The 16,803-nt window shown below is 36.5% G+C and overlaps 1 protein-coding gene across 3 annotated transcripts; it reads right to left on the reverse strand.

The window, feature by feature from the left end:
• Window positions 1-9: 9 nt before the first annotated feature.
• On the reverse strand, window positions 10-13,189 carry LOC140166553 (uncharacterized). Of its 3 annotated transcripts, none has more exons than XM_072190045.1 (13): window positions 13,099-13,189; window positions 12,718-12,822; window positions 10,106-10,375; window positions 9,397-9,909; window positions 7,922-8,206; window positions 7,231-7,524; window positions 6,864-6,923; window positions 5,131-5,646; window positions 3,815-4,372; window positions 3,016-3,573; window positions 2,195-2,338; window positions 1,430-1,575; window positions 10-125 (listed from the first exon to the last, which is right to left on the reverse strand). In XM_072190045.1, the coding sequence occupies exons 1-12, from the start codon at window positions 13,154-13,156 to the stop codon at window positions 1,463-1,465; spliced, it is 3,474 nt and encodes a 1,157-aa protein (XP_072046146.1). In that variant the 5' UTR covers window positions 13,157-13,189; the 3' UTR covers window positions 10-125; window positions 1,430-1,462. The 3 variants fall into 3 exon arrangements, with proteins under 3 accessions (XP_072046146.1, XP_072046145.1, XP_072046147.1); XM_072190044.1 differs by having other exon boundaries at window positions 12,718-12,858; window positions 13,099-13,182; XM_072190046.1 differs by lacking the exon at window positions 2,195-2,338 and having other exon boundaries at window positions 12,718-12,858; window positions 13,099-13,182.
• Window positions 13,190-16,803: the final 3,614 nt, after the last annotated feature.

Raw genomic sequence — 16,803 nt, forward strand, 5'->3', positions numbered from 1 at the left:
TAAGGGACTTTTCAATGATAATTTCGATGTTTCAGTTTTGCCAAACATTTTGATGTACACGCATGCATTTGTACCTGCTAGGTATTTGTCACTGGTTTTGACAACTATCTTGTATGTTGTCATTCCTGATGGGACCAAAAAAGTAGATATTTAGTATAATCCGCTTTTGTACTTTGAAATATATAAAAAGTATGAAATGGACAAATTGTGAGAAACTCCAGATAAAGGACACTTTTCAAAATTGTCTTCACAATTATATTCCTAAAATGGTCAAAAATTGTGTCCTTTAGATATCATTTGCCTGTGTTTTACATGTGTGTTCCTCGGAATCTCCGCGTAATTTGCTGTTTTTCCCCGCATTTCCACGCAATATTTTTCTGCGCAATGCCATTTTTTACGCGCAAATCATTTGTCCCTGCTTATAGGCAAAATTGTCAGAGGTCAAATTTTGGGGTCCGCATGCGTCTACAATAAAATACTCCAATTTTGATCTAACTGGTCTCAAATTGTTCCTTTGGCAAAAATAATTCGAAATGAGAAAACTTGCATTGTTTTGGATGTTTTGTTACACGGTAGCATCACAAAACGGGTCAAGGTCAACAGGACTCAATGTATTTTGATCTCTTTTGTTATGTTACCAAGGTAACAAACCACCTGAGATATGGAACAATCTGGGACCAATTTGATCAAAATCAGAGAATTTTTCGATTTTTGTCCCCTGTGGAATCGGAGAGGTCATACTATACTTTTTCTGAATCTTTATGACGAGAGAAATACATTGGTATGTTTTTCAGCAAGATTTGCCCAACTTTCACCCCTGCATGAGCGGCCATTTTGGATATATGCAAATTAGGCACTGTTCCACTGCTTGGATTTTCCGGGATTTTTGATATATTTTGGGGAGAGCTTTTGGGAGCTGGACGCATGTGAAACTCATGATGGATTCTGTTGCAGTTAATGGTGAGTGGTTTCATAATTTGACCGTGCTAACAGATTATGCGTCAAAATCTATTGTTTTCGTAGTACTTATACGCTAAATAACAGATAATCTGGCTCATTATAAACACGCTCATTAAATAAACACATCTCAACAATTGTACCGCTTTCTCAAGTGATGCGCTTAAAAGTATAAACTTTCAATTCATCGCTTATTGACAGTCACAGCTAGACGCCTGCCTGAAAACCGTTAATATGTTGTCAGGTCAGTTACCAATTTAATAGCGGAACCCTATTTATTTGAAAAAGTGGTACCATTTCTATGAATACATGTAAGATGTCGGCAAATCAATTTATCACAAAGGAACAACACATTATGTAATATTTTTCTCTCCTTGTATCGTATCATGTTTTGTTAAAATCATTGATTGTCTCTTTAGAAGTCAATATTCCGGTTGAGTTTATTTTACCATGTTTAAAATCATTTACTTACTCGAATTTGGGGATTTCTTTCCAGGAGAGTTTCCTATTTCGTTGCTCTGCCTTGATTACCGTTAGAAATATTTTTGTCGTTTCCAACCTTTGGTATGCTACCTATTGTTTGGCCATGTATGGGGATCGCATTAACGTCGTCCATGTCTATTCATTGAAAACAAGAAAGAAAGAAACCAATACTGTTGATGTTGCTTTTTGGGTCGTACATTCTTTTGCAAATTATTAGTCTAGAGAATTAAACTTAAATGATTAATCATGTTAATTACACTACAAAAGCTTTGAATCTGAAACAAACTATATCTAAGTGATTGGTATTCATCAGGTTTTAATATTTATTGCAAAGACCCGTAGTTTGAAGTTGAAATAGTTTTTTTTAACATTGATATCAGCTTACGTATATCTCTCATTACATTTAAACTTGACAGTTATATCCAGCTTTATCCATAATCATTACAATTGCTTCCATAAAGCAACAATTAGAAAACAAGTATAAAGCTCATTTTTATTTCATATCGATAAAACATTGCAATTAAGCATGGTTTCTGAATTCAGCAGCTTCAATTGCGCGCAATTGAGTCTGCTAAATTCATATTGTATAGGTCAAATGTAACACAATTAACGGGACATTTATTTATTCTTGTTCCAACAATATCTTAATTTTTTTTTTATTTAGGATATTCTTGTTTGGATCACTGGTTGTCTCTTTAGTACATTGTCAATGTTTCGGTTCAATTTTATTCACCACGTTTATTAATTTACATACTCGGGTTGGATTTCTTTTCAGGAAATTTGCCCATTTCGTTGCTTTGCTTTTGATCATTGTTAGAAATATCCTTGTCGTTTTCATGCTTTGATGTGCTCTCTGATGTCTGGGCATGTATGAGAATCCCAACAATGTCGTCCATATCTATTCATTAAAAGCAAAAAAGCAAACTAAATCAGTACCAACTGACCAGCAGGGAAATTTCGAATGGATCTAAAAAATTCAAATAGTGTACATAACCAAGGAAAATAAATGTTAAAACTGTTTAATATGTATAACAACATCCAAATTTTGGTTTAAAGACAAAACAACCGACGTTTCGGGAGCATAAAACACCCCTTTTACAAGGTAAAAACAAGTAGCGTTTTAATCTCTTGCAGTGCTAGTGCAGTGCTACTATTTTTTACCTTGTAAAAGGGATGTTTTATGCTCCCAAAACGTCGGTTGTTTTGTCTTTTTAAACCTAAATTTTGGATGTTGTTGCACATATTAAACAGTTTTTAACATTCATTAAACAGAAGAAAGCAATAATGTAATCATTAATAATGGTGTCAAATATTGATAATGTAATCTAATATTAGACAATCATCCGCTGCATACTCGTACTTAATATGACGCTATTTATTTATTTTTTTCAAAATTAATTACAGAGAAAAATGTACATTTTTCCCTATTCGGTACTAAAAACTGTCGAACTTAATGGCGAAAAAGCAACGACGTGCACACCCCTTTGATTTGTAGGTAGGCCTACTTTGACCAGTTCGAAGGTATCTTGTGTGGAGTGAGTTTGTGTGCATTTAAGAGTTGTTATAATATCCTACCTTGTTCTTGGATGCTAATCTGACATTGCGCTCTGTATTCGTTGCTGGCATCTACTGCAGTTGCTTTTATCTTTCCTTTATTGAAACATTCATCGTACCCAGGTATTTCGTATTCAATACCTGAAGCTACGTCTTTATCTTGTTGACCTTGGTCCCATGTATGAGAAATCACTTCATGCCCATCGCAAGAGTACGTTAAAGTTACATCGTCTTTACTTGGAAAGTTGACCAACTTCACGCCTTTGATGAATATCGATTTTGGGGACCGTGATATACGCTTATATGTGATGCTTGGAATATTCTGGTTGATGATGAATATTGCTTCGGCCAGATTCCCATCATCATCTGTTGCTTGGGCTTTTAACTCTTTCGATGACGCCTTCAGATTGGTTAGCTTGTGTTCACATCCAATAGGGAATTTCCCAAGACATTCTTCCCCATCATAATAAGTGACGTACACTTGACTACCAGCAGGAAAGTTCTTGCATTCCACTTGTCGAACGGTTGCTGTGCCGACAGATGTACGTGTATTGTTGGTGATTGTTGCTATCAACGGTCCTGAAAGTGGTCAACACAGAAGAAATGGCAATTTTTGAAATAAAATAGGAAAACACAAAATTATAGATTAAGAATGGTTGATTAAGTACACCGAAAAATTAACATTTGTTGCATGGTTATTAAGTTGTAATATCATGAAATTTCGAACTGTTTCGTGAGTCGAGTACATTAACAACTCATAATGTGTCTTGTGTACGTACTTCTTTGTGTACTTACGAGCTGTTATAATAACCGATCTTACCTTGTTCTTGGATGCTAATTTGACATTGTGATCTATACTCATTACTGGCATCTACTGCAGAAAGTTCTATTATTCCTTCATTGAAACCTTCATCGTACCCAGGCAATTCGTGTTCGATACCTGAAGCTAAGTCATAATCTTGTTGAATTTGATTCAAAGTAAAGGAAATCTCGTCATGTCCATCGCAAGAGTACGTTAAAGTTGCATCGTTCTCACTTGGAAAGTTTATCAACTTCACGCCTTTGATGAATATTGATTTCGGAGTGCGCGTCGCGTGCTCATATGAGATGGTTGGGATGTTCTGGTTGATGACGAATGTTGCTTCAGCCATATTCCCAAGATCATCTGTTGCTTGTGCTTTTATCTCTTTGGATGACGCCTTCAGATTAGTTAGCTTGTGTTCATCTCCAACATTAAATTCCCCGAGACATTCTTCTCCATCGTAGTAAGTGACATACACCTGACTGTCAGCAGGAAAATTCTTGCATTCTACATGTCGAACTGTTGCTGTGGCGACAGATGTTCGTGTACGGTTGGTGATTGGTTCTATCAATGGTCCTGGAAAATATAATCGTCCAGATCATAGTATATTCTGATTCGGTAAGAGTGATTCACTGTATTTAAGATAACGAGATTTATTGATTGAAATCTACACATTTCACATTTTCCTCTCAACAAAGAACTACAAAACATTTAGTAGTTTTGAGTGCGCTTTACTAAGTGGCCTATTCGTCTAATACAAAAATATACCAAAATGAGTTTAAGGTGTTATAGAAATATGATAATGTATCATTAGATTCTCCTTGAACGTTAATCTGACAAATTGCTCTGAAATCTCTAACTATTATATTTTCCTTTGTTGCAATTAGCACTAAAACATCACTTATCGCGGATCATTCATGGGTATGTATGTTACATACGTATATTATACATAGACGTGTACACCTTACCTCCTCCTGTGTAAAGACGTGGTTTACATGTAAAGGCGGGGTTTATTATGTATTTAATGGTGAGGGTGTGGGGGATAGGGAAGGGGGGGTGAGTGTAGGATGGTGTGGGATGGGTGTAGGGGTGTGTGATAATGTGTCTGATTAAGATGTTTAGGTGTTCCAAGAAGTAACCTTTTAAACCATGGCATCTCAATGTCCTATTAGACATATTTAGGGTTTTTATTTTTTTTAAATATTGTAAAGCTGTACACACACTTTGCTTGGGAATCTAAACCAAATGCCTTACTTCTGATTAAATTTCTAGCCTTGTAAACTTAAAAACAGCTCAAACTGAACAAAATGTTTTTTTAATCCGTTTTTTCTTACTTGGTCCTACTTTAATTTCACACTCAGCTTTGTACTCATTGCCACAATCTGTTGCTGTAGCTATGATCCTTCCTTCTCCTCCATTCTTACTGAATTCAAGTAGCTCGTGCTTCGTAGATGATTTCATAACTTGGTGTTCTTGATGCCAAACATACGAAACGACTGTACCTTCCTTGTGTGGAAAGTTATCAAGCTTCACTCCGATTACGTTGATTGACGTTGGTTTTCTGGAAACTCCCTCATAGGACAAAGATGGTATATTCTGTTCAATATCGAACGTTGTTTCAGCGGTATTCCTAAACTCATCGGTTGCACGTGCTTTGATTTTCTTCGTCGTTTTCTGTAGGTTTTCCAGTTTATGTTCACCCGCGAGTGGAAACATGCCAAGACACTTATTTCCATCATAGTATGAAACGTGAACTGAGCTTGACTGGAACTCCGTACATTCGACCATTCGAACTGTCGCTGTGCTCAATGATGTACGGGTATGGTTTGTGATTTCCCGAATTGTTGGAGCTATAAATAGATAACAAATTCTTCGTTAAAGAAGGGCGTGTGTCTGTGCTTTTTCCATTGCTAAATGTTCGGGGATTTGGTCTTCTTTTCGATAATCATTCGCTGAAAAACGCTGCAACATTTGTCGTACGGCAGAACGCATTCAAAACGTAGAACTATAATTGGGTGCATGTCGCTAGCCCGACACATCGCTAGCCCAGTAGGCCTTAGCCTTTGTTCGAGGCGTTAGGGCGCTGGCATAGTGTATACGGTATATGGATAGGGAAATAACAACAGGAAATTGACGATCTCAACGACCAAGTTCTCAATTTATTAAAGGCTCCGTTAGTGATCTTTCTCGCTGCCTGAAAGACAAAATTGCAAAATCGTCCAGCTGAGCCGATCTTGTGCGAGAAGCTCGCGCAAATTTGCCATTCTAATGCGTAAATGGATCAAAATAAGGATAAGTGTGGCTTAAAATACACAAAAAAACCCCGGCAGATGAACATTAATGTGCCTAATTTGGCCCGGTATTTCGGCAGTCGGTACATCACTGCAAGTTATAGTGGCAATATTTTAAGATGTCGGCAACCATGAAAAAATAAGGGCTACAGTAAAACTAAGGTGTGTTTGTGTTTAACTTTTGATGGCTAATTACTCTTGACACCTCTGTTATGCTCATACGTTACGTTGCTTTTAAGGTACCGTGGATACGGAGTTGAAACTTAGCAGACATTCACAGAAAGGATGGATAGGCCTAAATAATATCTGAACAAATGACATTATTGTGTTGTACCATCGCAAAATGCAGTTCATTTTCTACATATAACCTATACAGCGCTACAGCTGTTCGATTGACTATTGTAAGAAAGTCTCACCAGATCATATTTTAACACTCAAATTACACAAACGTTTTACTTTTCATCTGTATGAAGCTTGGGGGAGATACGAATAGTCATGTTGGTGCATGTTGTGTGACGAAAATGAGAACATATTCATGACAACTTTCTGACCTTTATGTCACCCCTTGATCCAAATACTAATACTACATAACATTTACACTGATGTCATGCAAGTCATTTTCTGAGTGATCTAGTGAAGCATATGAAGATACGGGTCGTCATATTGGTACCTATCTATGAGTACTTTTAAATATTTTAAATCACCCCATGTATCAATTATTAATACTACATAACGCTGTATAACTAAAGAAACAAATATTTAAATATAACGCTTACTAGTCTGTATAAGTTCCTCTTCTGATTTAGGCTGAGTTTTTGCATCAACGTCGTCCTTGCCTATTCATTGTAAACAAGAAAGGAAAAAACAAACAATATGATAAAATAATACTGAAATGTACAAATATCCCTAGAAAAAGAAGTATAATACTATAATGACATGAATAAGATGTTTCCGGACTTGCGTGTAATGCTCACTGTATGCGTGTGTCTTTTACGAGTTTACATGATGTGCATACGTGCTGCACTGAGCTGTTCGATTGTGGGAAAAGACTCACCAGATCATATGCAAATTACACAAACGTTTTACTTTTCATCTGTGTGAAGCATGGGGACATACATGTACGAATAGTCATAACAAACCTACCAGTTTCAGTAGATACATCACTTGTCGGTAGTTTCAGGGTGAAGTATGTTTCAGCACTATTCCCAAACTCATCGCTTGCTTGAGCTTTTATCGTTCTTGTTGTCTTTTTCAGGTTCTTCAGATCGTGTACTTCCCCAACTTTGGATTCTCCGAGTGGTGTTTCCCCATCATAGTAACTGATGCACACCGTACTATTGGCAGCAAAATTCGTGCATTGTACCTGGTGAATCGTTGCTGTACTGACGGACGTACGAGTGTGTTCTGTTATCATGATTATTGGCACAACTAATGAGCCTGTTGAAAAACAAGAGATAGTACTATAAGGTGTTCTCGAACTTGTAATGCAACTCTTAAGGCGTTTCTTTGTAACATCGTCAAGGGAGCGTATTTGGGAAGGTAGAAAACATTAGACACATTTTTTTAATTCATGAAATATTAAAATTTCTAGGGCTAACTATAGCCAAAATGACGTTTTTGATACTATATTCATCCGGTAATAATTCTTGGCTAATAATATACTTAGAAACAAACCATTTTGGCAGTCGTAACCCTTACATTGGTTATTGAAAATGCAATTTTTCCACGGATTAGAAAACTCTGATGGCACAAAAGTGAAGATTATGCTGTACCAATCGAAGCATATCCTTTCAAAGGTAGCAGACTACAACTGATCACTTTATAACAAATTTACCAGTTTCAGTAGATACATCACTTGTCGGTAGTTTCAGGGTGAAGTATGTTTCAGCACTATTCCCAAACCCGTCGGTTGCACGAGCTTTTATCCTTTTCGATGCTTCATTTAGGTTTCTCAGATCGTGTACTTCACCCACTCTGAATTCTCCGAGTGATGTTTCCCCATCATAGTAGCTGATGCGCACTGTACTGTTTGGAGCAAAATGTGTGCATTGTACCTGGTGAACCGTTGCTGTATCGACAGACGTACGCCTGTGTTCCGTTATTGGTTCAATAGATGGGGCTAATGAAAAATAGAAAGGAGTAAAATACTATAAAATAAAGGCATTCCCGGACTTCAGAAAACAATGGAGTTAATATTCTAATTTTAACCCCAAAACATCGCTTATCGCGAATTATTCATGGCTACGTATGTCGTGGTGTATTATACATCGACATGTACGTATGTCTATCATTACATTGCATAAACGTGCGGGTTGCATTATGGGCGTGTTTAAGTTGAATACGGTGCACAGTGTCATCGACCCTATATCTTCATGGCAGAAATCGCCATGGTAGGTTGAATCCACAGCCACGATTGGCCATTTGGTTCAGACCTTTGAAGCTCTTTGAGACGAATAATTAGTCGAGGGACATGACTAAGGCTACTCACAATAGCCGGGTATTGATCTTGGTTGTGCGTGAATAAGCTTGTATACCCCATTGAGGTCAATGGTCATCGACTTTATACTGCCTAGTAGTGAGTGCAGCTGTACTACACGCTGTAGCCATACTGGACCAACGCAATATAAAATTAGAGTTTTGGTTAGATTTTGAGTTCAAAACGCACGGCCAATTTTCAAAACGCATTCTAGCGACTATCATATCTGTTCAACACGTATTTTCAAGTGTATGAGACCAAATCTGGTTTCTTGAGAAAAAATCATTTACGGGAGATATTCATCATTTTCTAACCCGGTATCCGAAGATTTTCGTCTGATATCAAAATCGTGCATAGCAATTCACGTGTATCGATCCCGTGTATTCATTTTAGTGTCCCTTCTGCACCAAATAATTATTAGCCAGGCGGTGTCGGTGTGCGGTGTGTGTTTGTTCGAGTATTGGGTGTGTGTATAGGTGAAGTGTGTGAGGTGTGGGGGTGTTTCTGATTAGGTGTTATGGGTATCCAATGAATCAGTACACCACGAAATCACACCGTATCAGATATCTTGAGATATTTATTATGAATTTTTGTAAAGGTTTAACACACATTCTAGTTGAGAATCTACACTAGTTTAAAGGCCTCATCAGTAGCGTAGTCAACGAGAAGAAGGGGAGAAAAGAGAGAAAGAAGGTGAAGGAGTTTAACATTAGGGACGATACTGACGTTTGCCCCTCCCCCCCGGACTGACAATACTGGCTACGCGTCTGGGCCTTATATACGATTAAATTGCTTGGTTTTTCTAGTTTGTAAGATTAAAACAGTTTTCTTACTTGGTCCTATTTCAATATGACACTCAGCCATGTATTCATTGCGGCAATCTGTTGCTGTAGCTACGATCCTTCCTCCTTTATTCTGACTGAATTCAGGTAGCTCGTGCTCCGTAGAAGAATTCAAAACTTGGTGTTCTTGATGCCAATCATATGAAACAACTGCACTTTCCTGATCTGGAAAGTTGTTAAGCGTCACTCCGGCTATGCTGATTAACGTTGGCTTTCGGGAAACTCGTTCGTATGATAAAGATGGTATTTTCTGCTCAATGTCGAAAGTTGTTTCGGCGGTATTTCCAAACTCGTCGGTTGCACGTGCCTTGATTTTCTTCGTCGTTTCCTGTAGGCTGTCCAGTTTATGCTCACTTGCAAGTGGGAACGTATCAAGAAACTTATTTCTATCGTAGTATGAAACTTGAACTGATCGTGACTGGAACCCCGTACATTCGACCATTCTAACTGTCGCTGTGCTCAATGATGTACGGGTGTGGTTTGTAACGTTCCGAATTGTCGGTGCTATAAATAGAAAAATCGAAGTACTGTATAAACTGATGATGATTGAAATAAAGGCAAGTTGTGAATCGTGGCTTAAACCTTAAAATCCAGTCACAGCAGAGTAATTATTGTATAAGCTATACACGTTCGAAGCAGTATTCACAAATCTCGATATATACCACTGCCAGGAAAGTCCTAATCATTCCCAATAACTTACCTTCGTATATTACAAAAACACACCGAGCTCTGTAACCGTAAGGGTCTTCAGCGATTGCCACAACTCGCATTGATTCTTGTGTATTGGCAATTTGCAGCTCATGTGGTGACGACAGCACGCAATATGGGCCGAGCCTTTGCTGATTATCACCAATCAAATAAAACACCTTTGCCAAGGAGTCGTCTGGAAAATTTTCGATTTCTGGTGTTACTGATACAACTCCGTATGAAGTGTGAACTGCTTTGGTATCAGATACCACTATTGATGGTTCTACAAGTAAAAAAAAAGAACAGAAACATAGATTTATAGAATAGTAAAAAAAACATTTTAAACAATTCATAAGCCCTATAGTTTTATTTTGCCTTTGCCCTCCCAACAGATGGGAACTAAAGTTCGCTTATTAGCTCTAACACTTGGATGAACTATTATATGAGAAGAGGCGGTATTTAATATCGCACTCGAATATTTAATTGTGCAGATTTTGTGCAAACCTTTGAAAAGGGGGTCATTGAGTGTAAGCCGATGAAAAAAGGGGTTAATTGGGTAGAGTTAACCTTAAAAAGGGGTCTTTTGACAGGGAGTCTGTTTATGCCACTCGTTCGTCAAAGGACAAAACACTTCTATCTCAACCAAAAACCAAGACACATACTGGTGATTATTCATTTGAATCATGTGCACCCCGGATATGGAATTCTCTACCTCGTGACATCAGAGAAGCTGGTACACTCCAGCTTTTTAAAGCAAATCTGAAAAAATACCTGTTCAAGTAGCCTTTTTTCATGCTCTTATCAATTGTCATGACATACAGGGTGTCCCAGAAAACATTACCGAGTGAATAAAATTGAATGTAAGTCGAGAAATATACATCAAAATCAAAAAATTTAAAATGTAGCGCGTAGCCAATTTTATTGTGCATCACGTACGAAAAATGTATTTCATTCAGTTGAATGGTTGCGAAGAAATTAACGATAACATAATGCGCACATCAATGCAGTTCATTCCAAGTTTGATCAACAGGCGATTTGTTCATACTCGCTCACCGCATCTTAAAGTTTATGTATCTCATTAAATTTAGTCCACATTATCTATTTTATAATCCGACAGTATTATGTTATTCAAGCTTTCACTGAAGATGACTTTGATTTCTGCAATTGGAAGTTTTCTAACTTTGATTCATTAGGTTGTGCAAATATGTTATATTTTAACCTTCCAAAGAAATTTGAGCCAAGAATGACAATGTGCCAAGTGCTTATGTTTGATTTTTGATACCATGCAACATTAATGTTGAAATTTTGAAGGATTTAAACTTTGCATTACAATTTCTTGGAAATTTTCCAAAAACAATAATGTGTGTAAGAATTTTTTTAAGCCAACTATGATTATTCATGTAATAATTCTTTATGCAACATTTATATCAACATTAAAGAAAAAAATATATTTAAGTACCGAGCATCATCTTACATGCAAGCTTTCATTTTCAATATCGTGCAGATTTTCAAATTTGAACACAACCTGATTAAATGTTTTGCAAGAAACAGATTGTTTAAAACGAACGAAAAGGATTTCACCGAACAAAATATGAAGCCCGTTGATAGTTAACGACTAGTGCGCCTTGTGTTGAATGATCTTTCTTTCAAACATGGAATGAAGTGAATTAACGCCCGTGTTATGTAATTGCTCATTTCTTCGCAATCAATCAATCTATTCCAGTAAAATTAGCATATAAGATGCAGAATAAGATGGGCTACACAGTGATTTTTAGATGATTGGATTCTGATGTCTATTTCTTGACTTACATTCAAATTTATTTGGCCGGTAATTTTTTCTGGGACACCCTGTATATTATGCTTTGTATTGTTTGTATTAGTTTATGTCTTTGGTTCATGTACCTGTATATATTCTCTTGTAACGCGCTCCGTCCTTTGTGGGGCGCTTAATAAATGCCTATTATGTTATGTTATGTTAGTGTCCCTCTAAATAGCTATAAACCGCCACTTTGTATTATCATGATTACACCGACTGAATACGAAATTATTGATTTATTTGTTTATTGTTATTTGTTATTTATTTGTTTTTGTAGTGGTCGCTACCTGCTCTAACGAATTGCGTGATTTGCGTCGGACAATTCATAGAATTCCCCCGGGTCCGTGGATCATCATGACGAATGATAAATGTAGACTATGTTGTTTTTAATAAACCTAAAACACGGATCCTCCGAATCAATAGAGAGTTTGCCTTCCACTTACGATAAAATTCATGGAAATACTCTTTTACTGCGATAATTCATGGAAAGTACTCTTTTTCTGATCTTGGGTCATCAGGTGAGTTTGCCATATTACACACAGTACCTTATGTTTTGTAATAATTTATAAAGGACCTATATTGCTCCACTTCCAGGAGACGGAACTGAGATTGTGGGACAGTCTATACTATAGTACGAATTAAAGAGGGACGGATTATAATAACCTAGTTTTCATCAGTATTCAGAAAGCGATTATTCCTATTTTAAAAGGGAAACCGTAAAAACAACATGTCATTTCAAATATTAAAATTATTTTATTCTGCGATATACCCGCATATGTCCCACAAAAAGTTTCCTTTTAAAATCTTACTTTTATAGGGTAAAAGTCTGGCTTTTTGAAACCATCGGCGGCATCTGAAGTAACGATGGCTTATTAGAAAGTCCTCCAGACATTTGTTGAAAATCCAATGTGTACCTGCCAAAATGCAAGCATATATAAGGGCTAAACCAGCTGTTGATAAAAAAAGCAAAAACAAACAAACAAACAAACAAAACGAATATATTATCTCATACCTATGTTTATAATTATGAAAGTCCCCAGCAAACACAAAAAATGTTTTTACACATATTTCAAAAACAACTTCAAACTGTGTTATTGTAAAATATTTTTTGTAAACATTTTTTTGCGATATAATACAAATTATTCCAAACGTTGCTACCACAGCCATTAAGAAAAATATAAACATTTTACCTATAGCTCCTATGGCAAGTAGTGCCATTTGGTCCCCGGTCAACGCACTTGAATCCATTGTTATTGAGCCAGGATTGACGAGACTTGGCACACTTTCTATGGAGGAAATCAAGCATAGCCGTTAAGGTTAGTTCACGATTTGATGTTTTGCAAACGTTCATTCTACAAATCATATATTTTGAAAATTTGCTTGATTTATTTTTGTAGGTAACCTAGGCAAACCTTAGTTAACACATTTACTAGTCAGCGAATTCGCCGAGACCGGGGCCCCAACACAATGCATATTTACATAGAAATTTGAATTTTTTCGAGAATAGGTGGGTGAAGGAAACCTACATAAATATGTTTTCTATACTTCACTTGACCCAAATATATGATTTTTTATGGTGATAATCAAGTCGCACATGGAATTTTAGAGGGATTTTGATAGCAGTTCCATTAAAAAAAGCTGCCAGCGCCATGAGACTAAGATCTAGAAACACCCCCGAAATGCCGTTTTGGGGAATTTTGCTAGCTGAATCTTTTTTATGAATGTCAATCTTTGACAAGAGGTAACTTTGCTACGGAAAGTGCTATGAAAAAAAGGTTTTCAGTTTTGGCTTAGTTTACTCAAGGGCTTTAATTTGATATATAAAACGATGCAATTTGATGGCAAATTTGAATTCACCTAGTATACCTAATTTTTGTTAATGAGTTATGCAAGCTTTACAAAAGTGTTGTTGTTTCAGCCCACTTTACAACATAACTCAAGAACCACAGGACCTACAAAAGTATATCTGTGATATTTAAATCCTTCGATTGAATGATCGATGCAATTTTCTATCATTCGCAAAGAAATAGTTTTATAACCTGCCCCAACATTATTTTACAAATGCGGTGGATCTTATGTTGCTTTTTTTCAAATACGAAGGATCTTATGTTGCATTTTGATGAGACAAGTTTGTTTCCACATGCCAGATGTTTTAGTTACCGGTCCAGTAGATCGAGAAGATTAACTTAATCACGTCAAATCTGCCCTTAGACGATGCGGCTACGAAGAGCAGAATTTAAAACGTACTTGCGATGTTAAAAGAGAGAGGAAGGCGAGCGTCTAAGAGCACGTACTTGGGGTGTGTAAAAGAAATGAAGGCGAGCGTCTAAGAGCACAGCAAGGACAACGGACACAAACCGCAGAAAAAACAAACCTTTGGAAAGAAAAGTGAGGGAAACCTTATAATCAAAAAAGACTAACCCCATCCTATTTCTAAAAAGGGACGGAGGCCGAGATATTTTCAGACTAGGCCCATGTGATTCTCTACTAGAAACACTATCCAAAAGGACAAAAGTGACTTTCCAATGTCTAATGACAGTCACAATTGAGGACGGAGAATGGTTTCTGTGAAATATACGGTTCATGTGAGTGTGAGTGCCGTTGCAGTTTAAAAGCGACTTTAGATCTCTATTCCCAATTATGTAAATTTCTTCTTTTGAGTCACTGGATAATAATATTGATAAATCCTTTACATTGTGTGCACCAAATCATTTTCAAATAGTTTGAAACGTGCATGTTTTACTAGCAGTCATTTACCTTTTCATTTCATATTAAAAAACTAATATTATAAAAGCACTTGTCTATGCCAAACTTTGAAAAAAGTGAAATATCTGCTTCTTACCTCGTACAATAGCATATCCTACGACACCCTTTGAACCATAGACAGATCCTTGTAGTATATATCTGTAGAATAGGAACGTTGCCAATCTCATACGCTGAATATCATCCATTTATCTTGCCTCGCATACTACCAGAAGATATCACTTAAATTTGGTATGGAAAGAAGTTATATAGCTGGCTACATATCGATGAACGGTATATTGGCCTAAACGATAGATTGTGATATACAAATCAAAGTGTGTTCACTTTAGACTGCAACATAGTAGTCTGCAACTGAAATGATACTAATATTCTTGATATTTCTGGAAAACAGACGTTGCGAATTCATAAGAATCCATTTTGTGTTAGGTCAGGTATTAATATCCTATTGTTGTTACGGATCTGACGTCAAGGTTACCCATTCAAAACATTTTGGGAATGGTAGGCGTTTACTTTCCTTTTTATTGTTTAAACTTGTTTACCAAAATGTTTCAAAAGAAAATCACCAGAGCAGAGTACGAAATCAGCAGGGCTTCACTACCATAATGAACATAAAGTTCATGAGAATAAAGTTTAAGATAATGGAAAGTGCGTTAGCACCTGACAATTCTCTCCAGCCCATTTATTTGGTACAGGTTACCGGCTACCACCGCCACCAGCAACACCACCAGTACAACTATCACTATATCACCAACACCAACACCACCACCACCACTACCACTAACAAAAACAACAACAACAATAACAACAACATCAACAATAACAAAGCAACAACAATAACATTTCATGACATGATCAACAAAATTTGCAAATGAGCTTCATAAAAAATAATGACGCACATAAGTCATCATATACCATGACATTTTGTAAAATTTCTCGAAGCAGCAAGTGCCTAAATCTGGCAACCAGAGGTTTATTTTTGACTCAGAAATTATACAAATCTTTCTTTTCAGGATTAACATACAACGAATCACCTCATTGGTCAAATATCATTCGCTCATTACCAGCGACAAAAGTGTAAAAATATCAACGCTCATTAAGCATAAATACAGTATATGAAATAACAAACTTATTTCATTATTGGGAACAAGTCAAGCATGTTGTTGCTGGCTTCCAAATTCTATTTTTATCATTTTTGGAAAACAGCAGCATATTCAATTTATATGGCATGAAACTACTTGCTTGCTACTAACAACTTAATTATTACTTTAGTTTTTAGTTTAAACCTTCATATTATTTTGTATATTTAAACAGATACCATGGATAATGACAAATGAAAAAGACAATAGAGGTTATCCGTGTACCTGAGCTGCATAAGCTGCATATCCTATCAGCGACTGCTATACCTTGTTTAGAACTTTCAAAAGAAGTACCTGCATGTGCAACCATGACTGTTTCAAAATAGCCCGTCAAAGTCATGCAGGTAACTCCGAGGTCGTGCATTGAATTGGTTTGAATGAGGAATACTACGGGAACCAGCGCCTTTTGTATAGAAGTCACACATGAGTAAATGGATAACCTCTATTGCCATATCTTACGCATTTTAATTTATAACATCTTAGTTGTTGGATACTTCAAAAGTGTTGCTTGTCATGATTGTAAACTATAGTCTGTTCTGGCATGTAACCAGGACTTGGGATATAGTCATCATCGTAGTATGTTTAGACCAATGTTATTTTTTTTATGTTATTTTGTAGTATCACTACAATACTAGTAATACCTTAAGGTTAGACTCGGTATTGTTGGTCGAAACAGCCCGCCCCCACAAAAATGGATATTCATTATCTTAATCAATATATTATTGAAAAATAACACTTTGATGTTTTGCAAAAGTTCATTCCACATATTATAAACTGTTGTTAATGAGTTATGTACGTTTTACAAAAATGTTGTTGTTTCAGCCCTCTTTTACAACATAACTCAAGACCATAGGACTTACAAAAGTATATCTTTGATATTTGAATTCTTCTACACACTCGCTATGAAATGATCAATGCAATTTTTGTCAAAGCTCACTACCATTCGCAACATGACGTGAACTACCAAATCGCAACAGTTTAAAATAGTTGCTAACC

The sequence above is a fragment of the Amphiura filiformis genome, chromosome 12, assembly GCF_039555335.1.
Source record: "Amphiura filiformis chromosome 12, Afil_fr2py, whole genome shotgun sequence".
Taxonomy (NCBI): Eukaryota; Metazoa; Echinodermata; class Ophiuroidea; order Amphilepidida; family Amphiuridae; genus Amphiura; species Amphiura filiformis.

Coding starts and splice junctions, on each gene's coding strand:
- LOC140166553 (XM_072190044.1), bottom strand. CDS start 13,156: ATGGATTCAAGTGCGTTGACCGGGGACCAAATGGCACTACTTGCCATA. Junction 12,859..13,098: donor ACTTGCCATAGGAGCTATAG/GTAAAATGTTTA, acceptor TTTTATCAACAG/CTGGTTTAGCCCTTATATAT. Junction 7,525..7,921: donor TGATGTATCTACTGAAACTG/GTAAATTTGTTA, acceptor GTTTTTCAACAG/GCTCATTAGTTGTGCCAATA.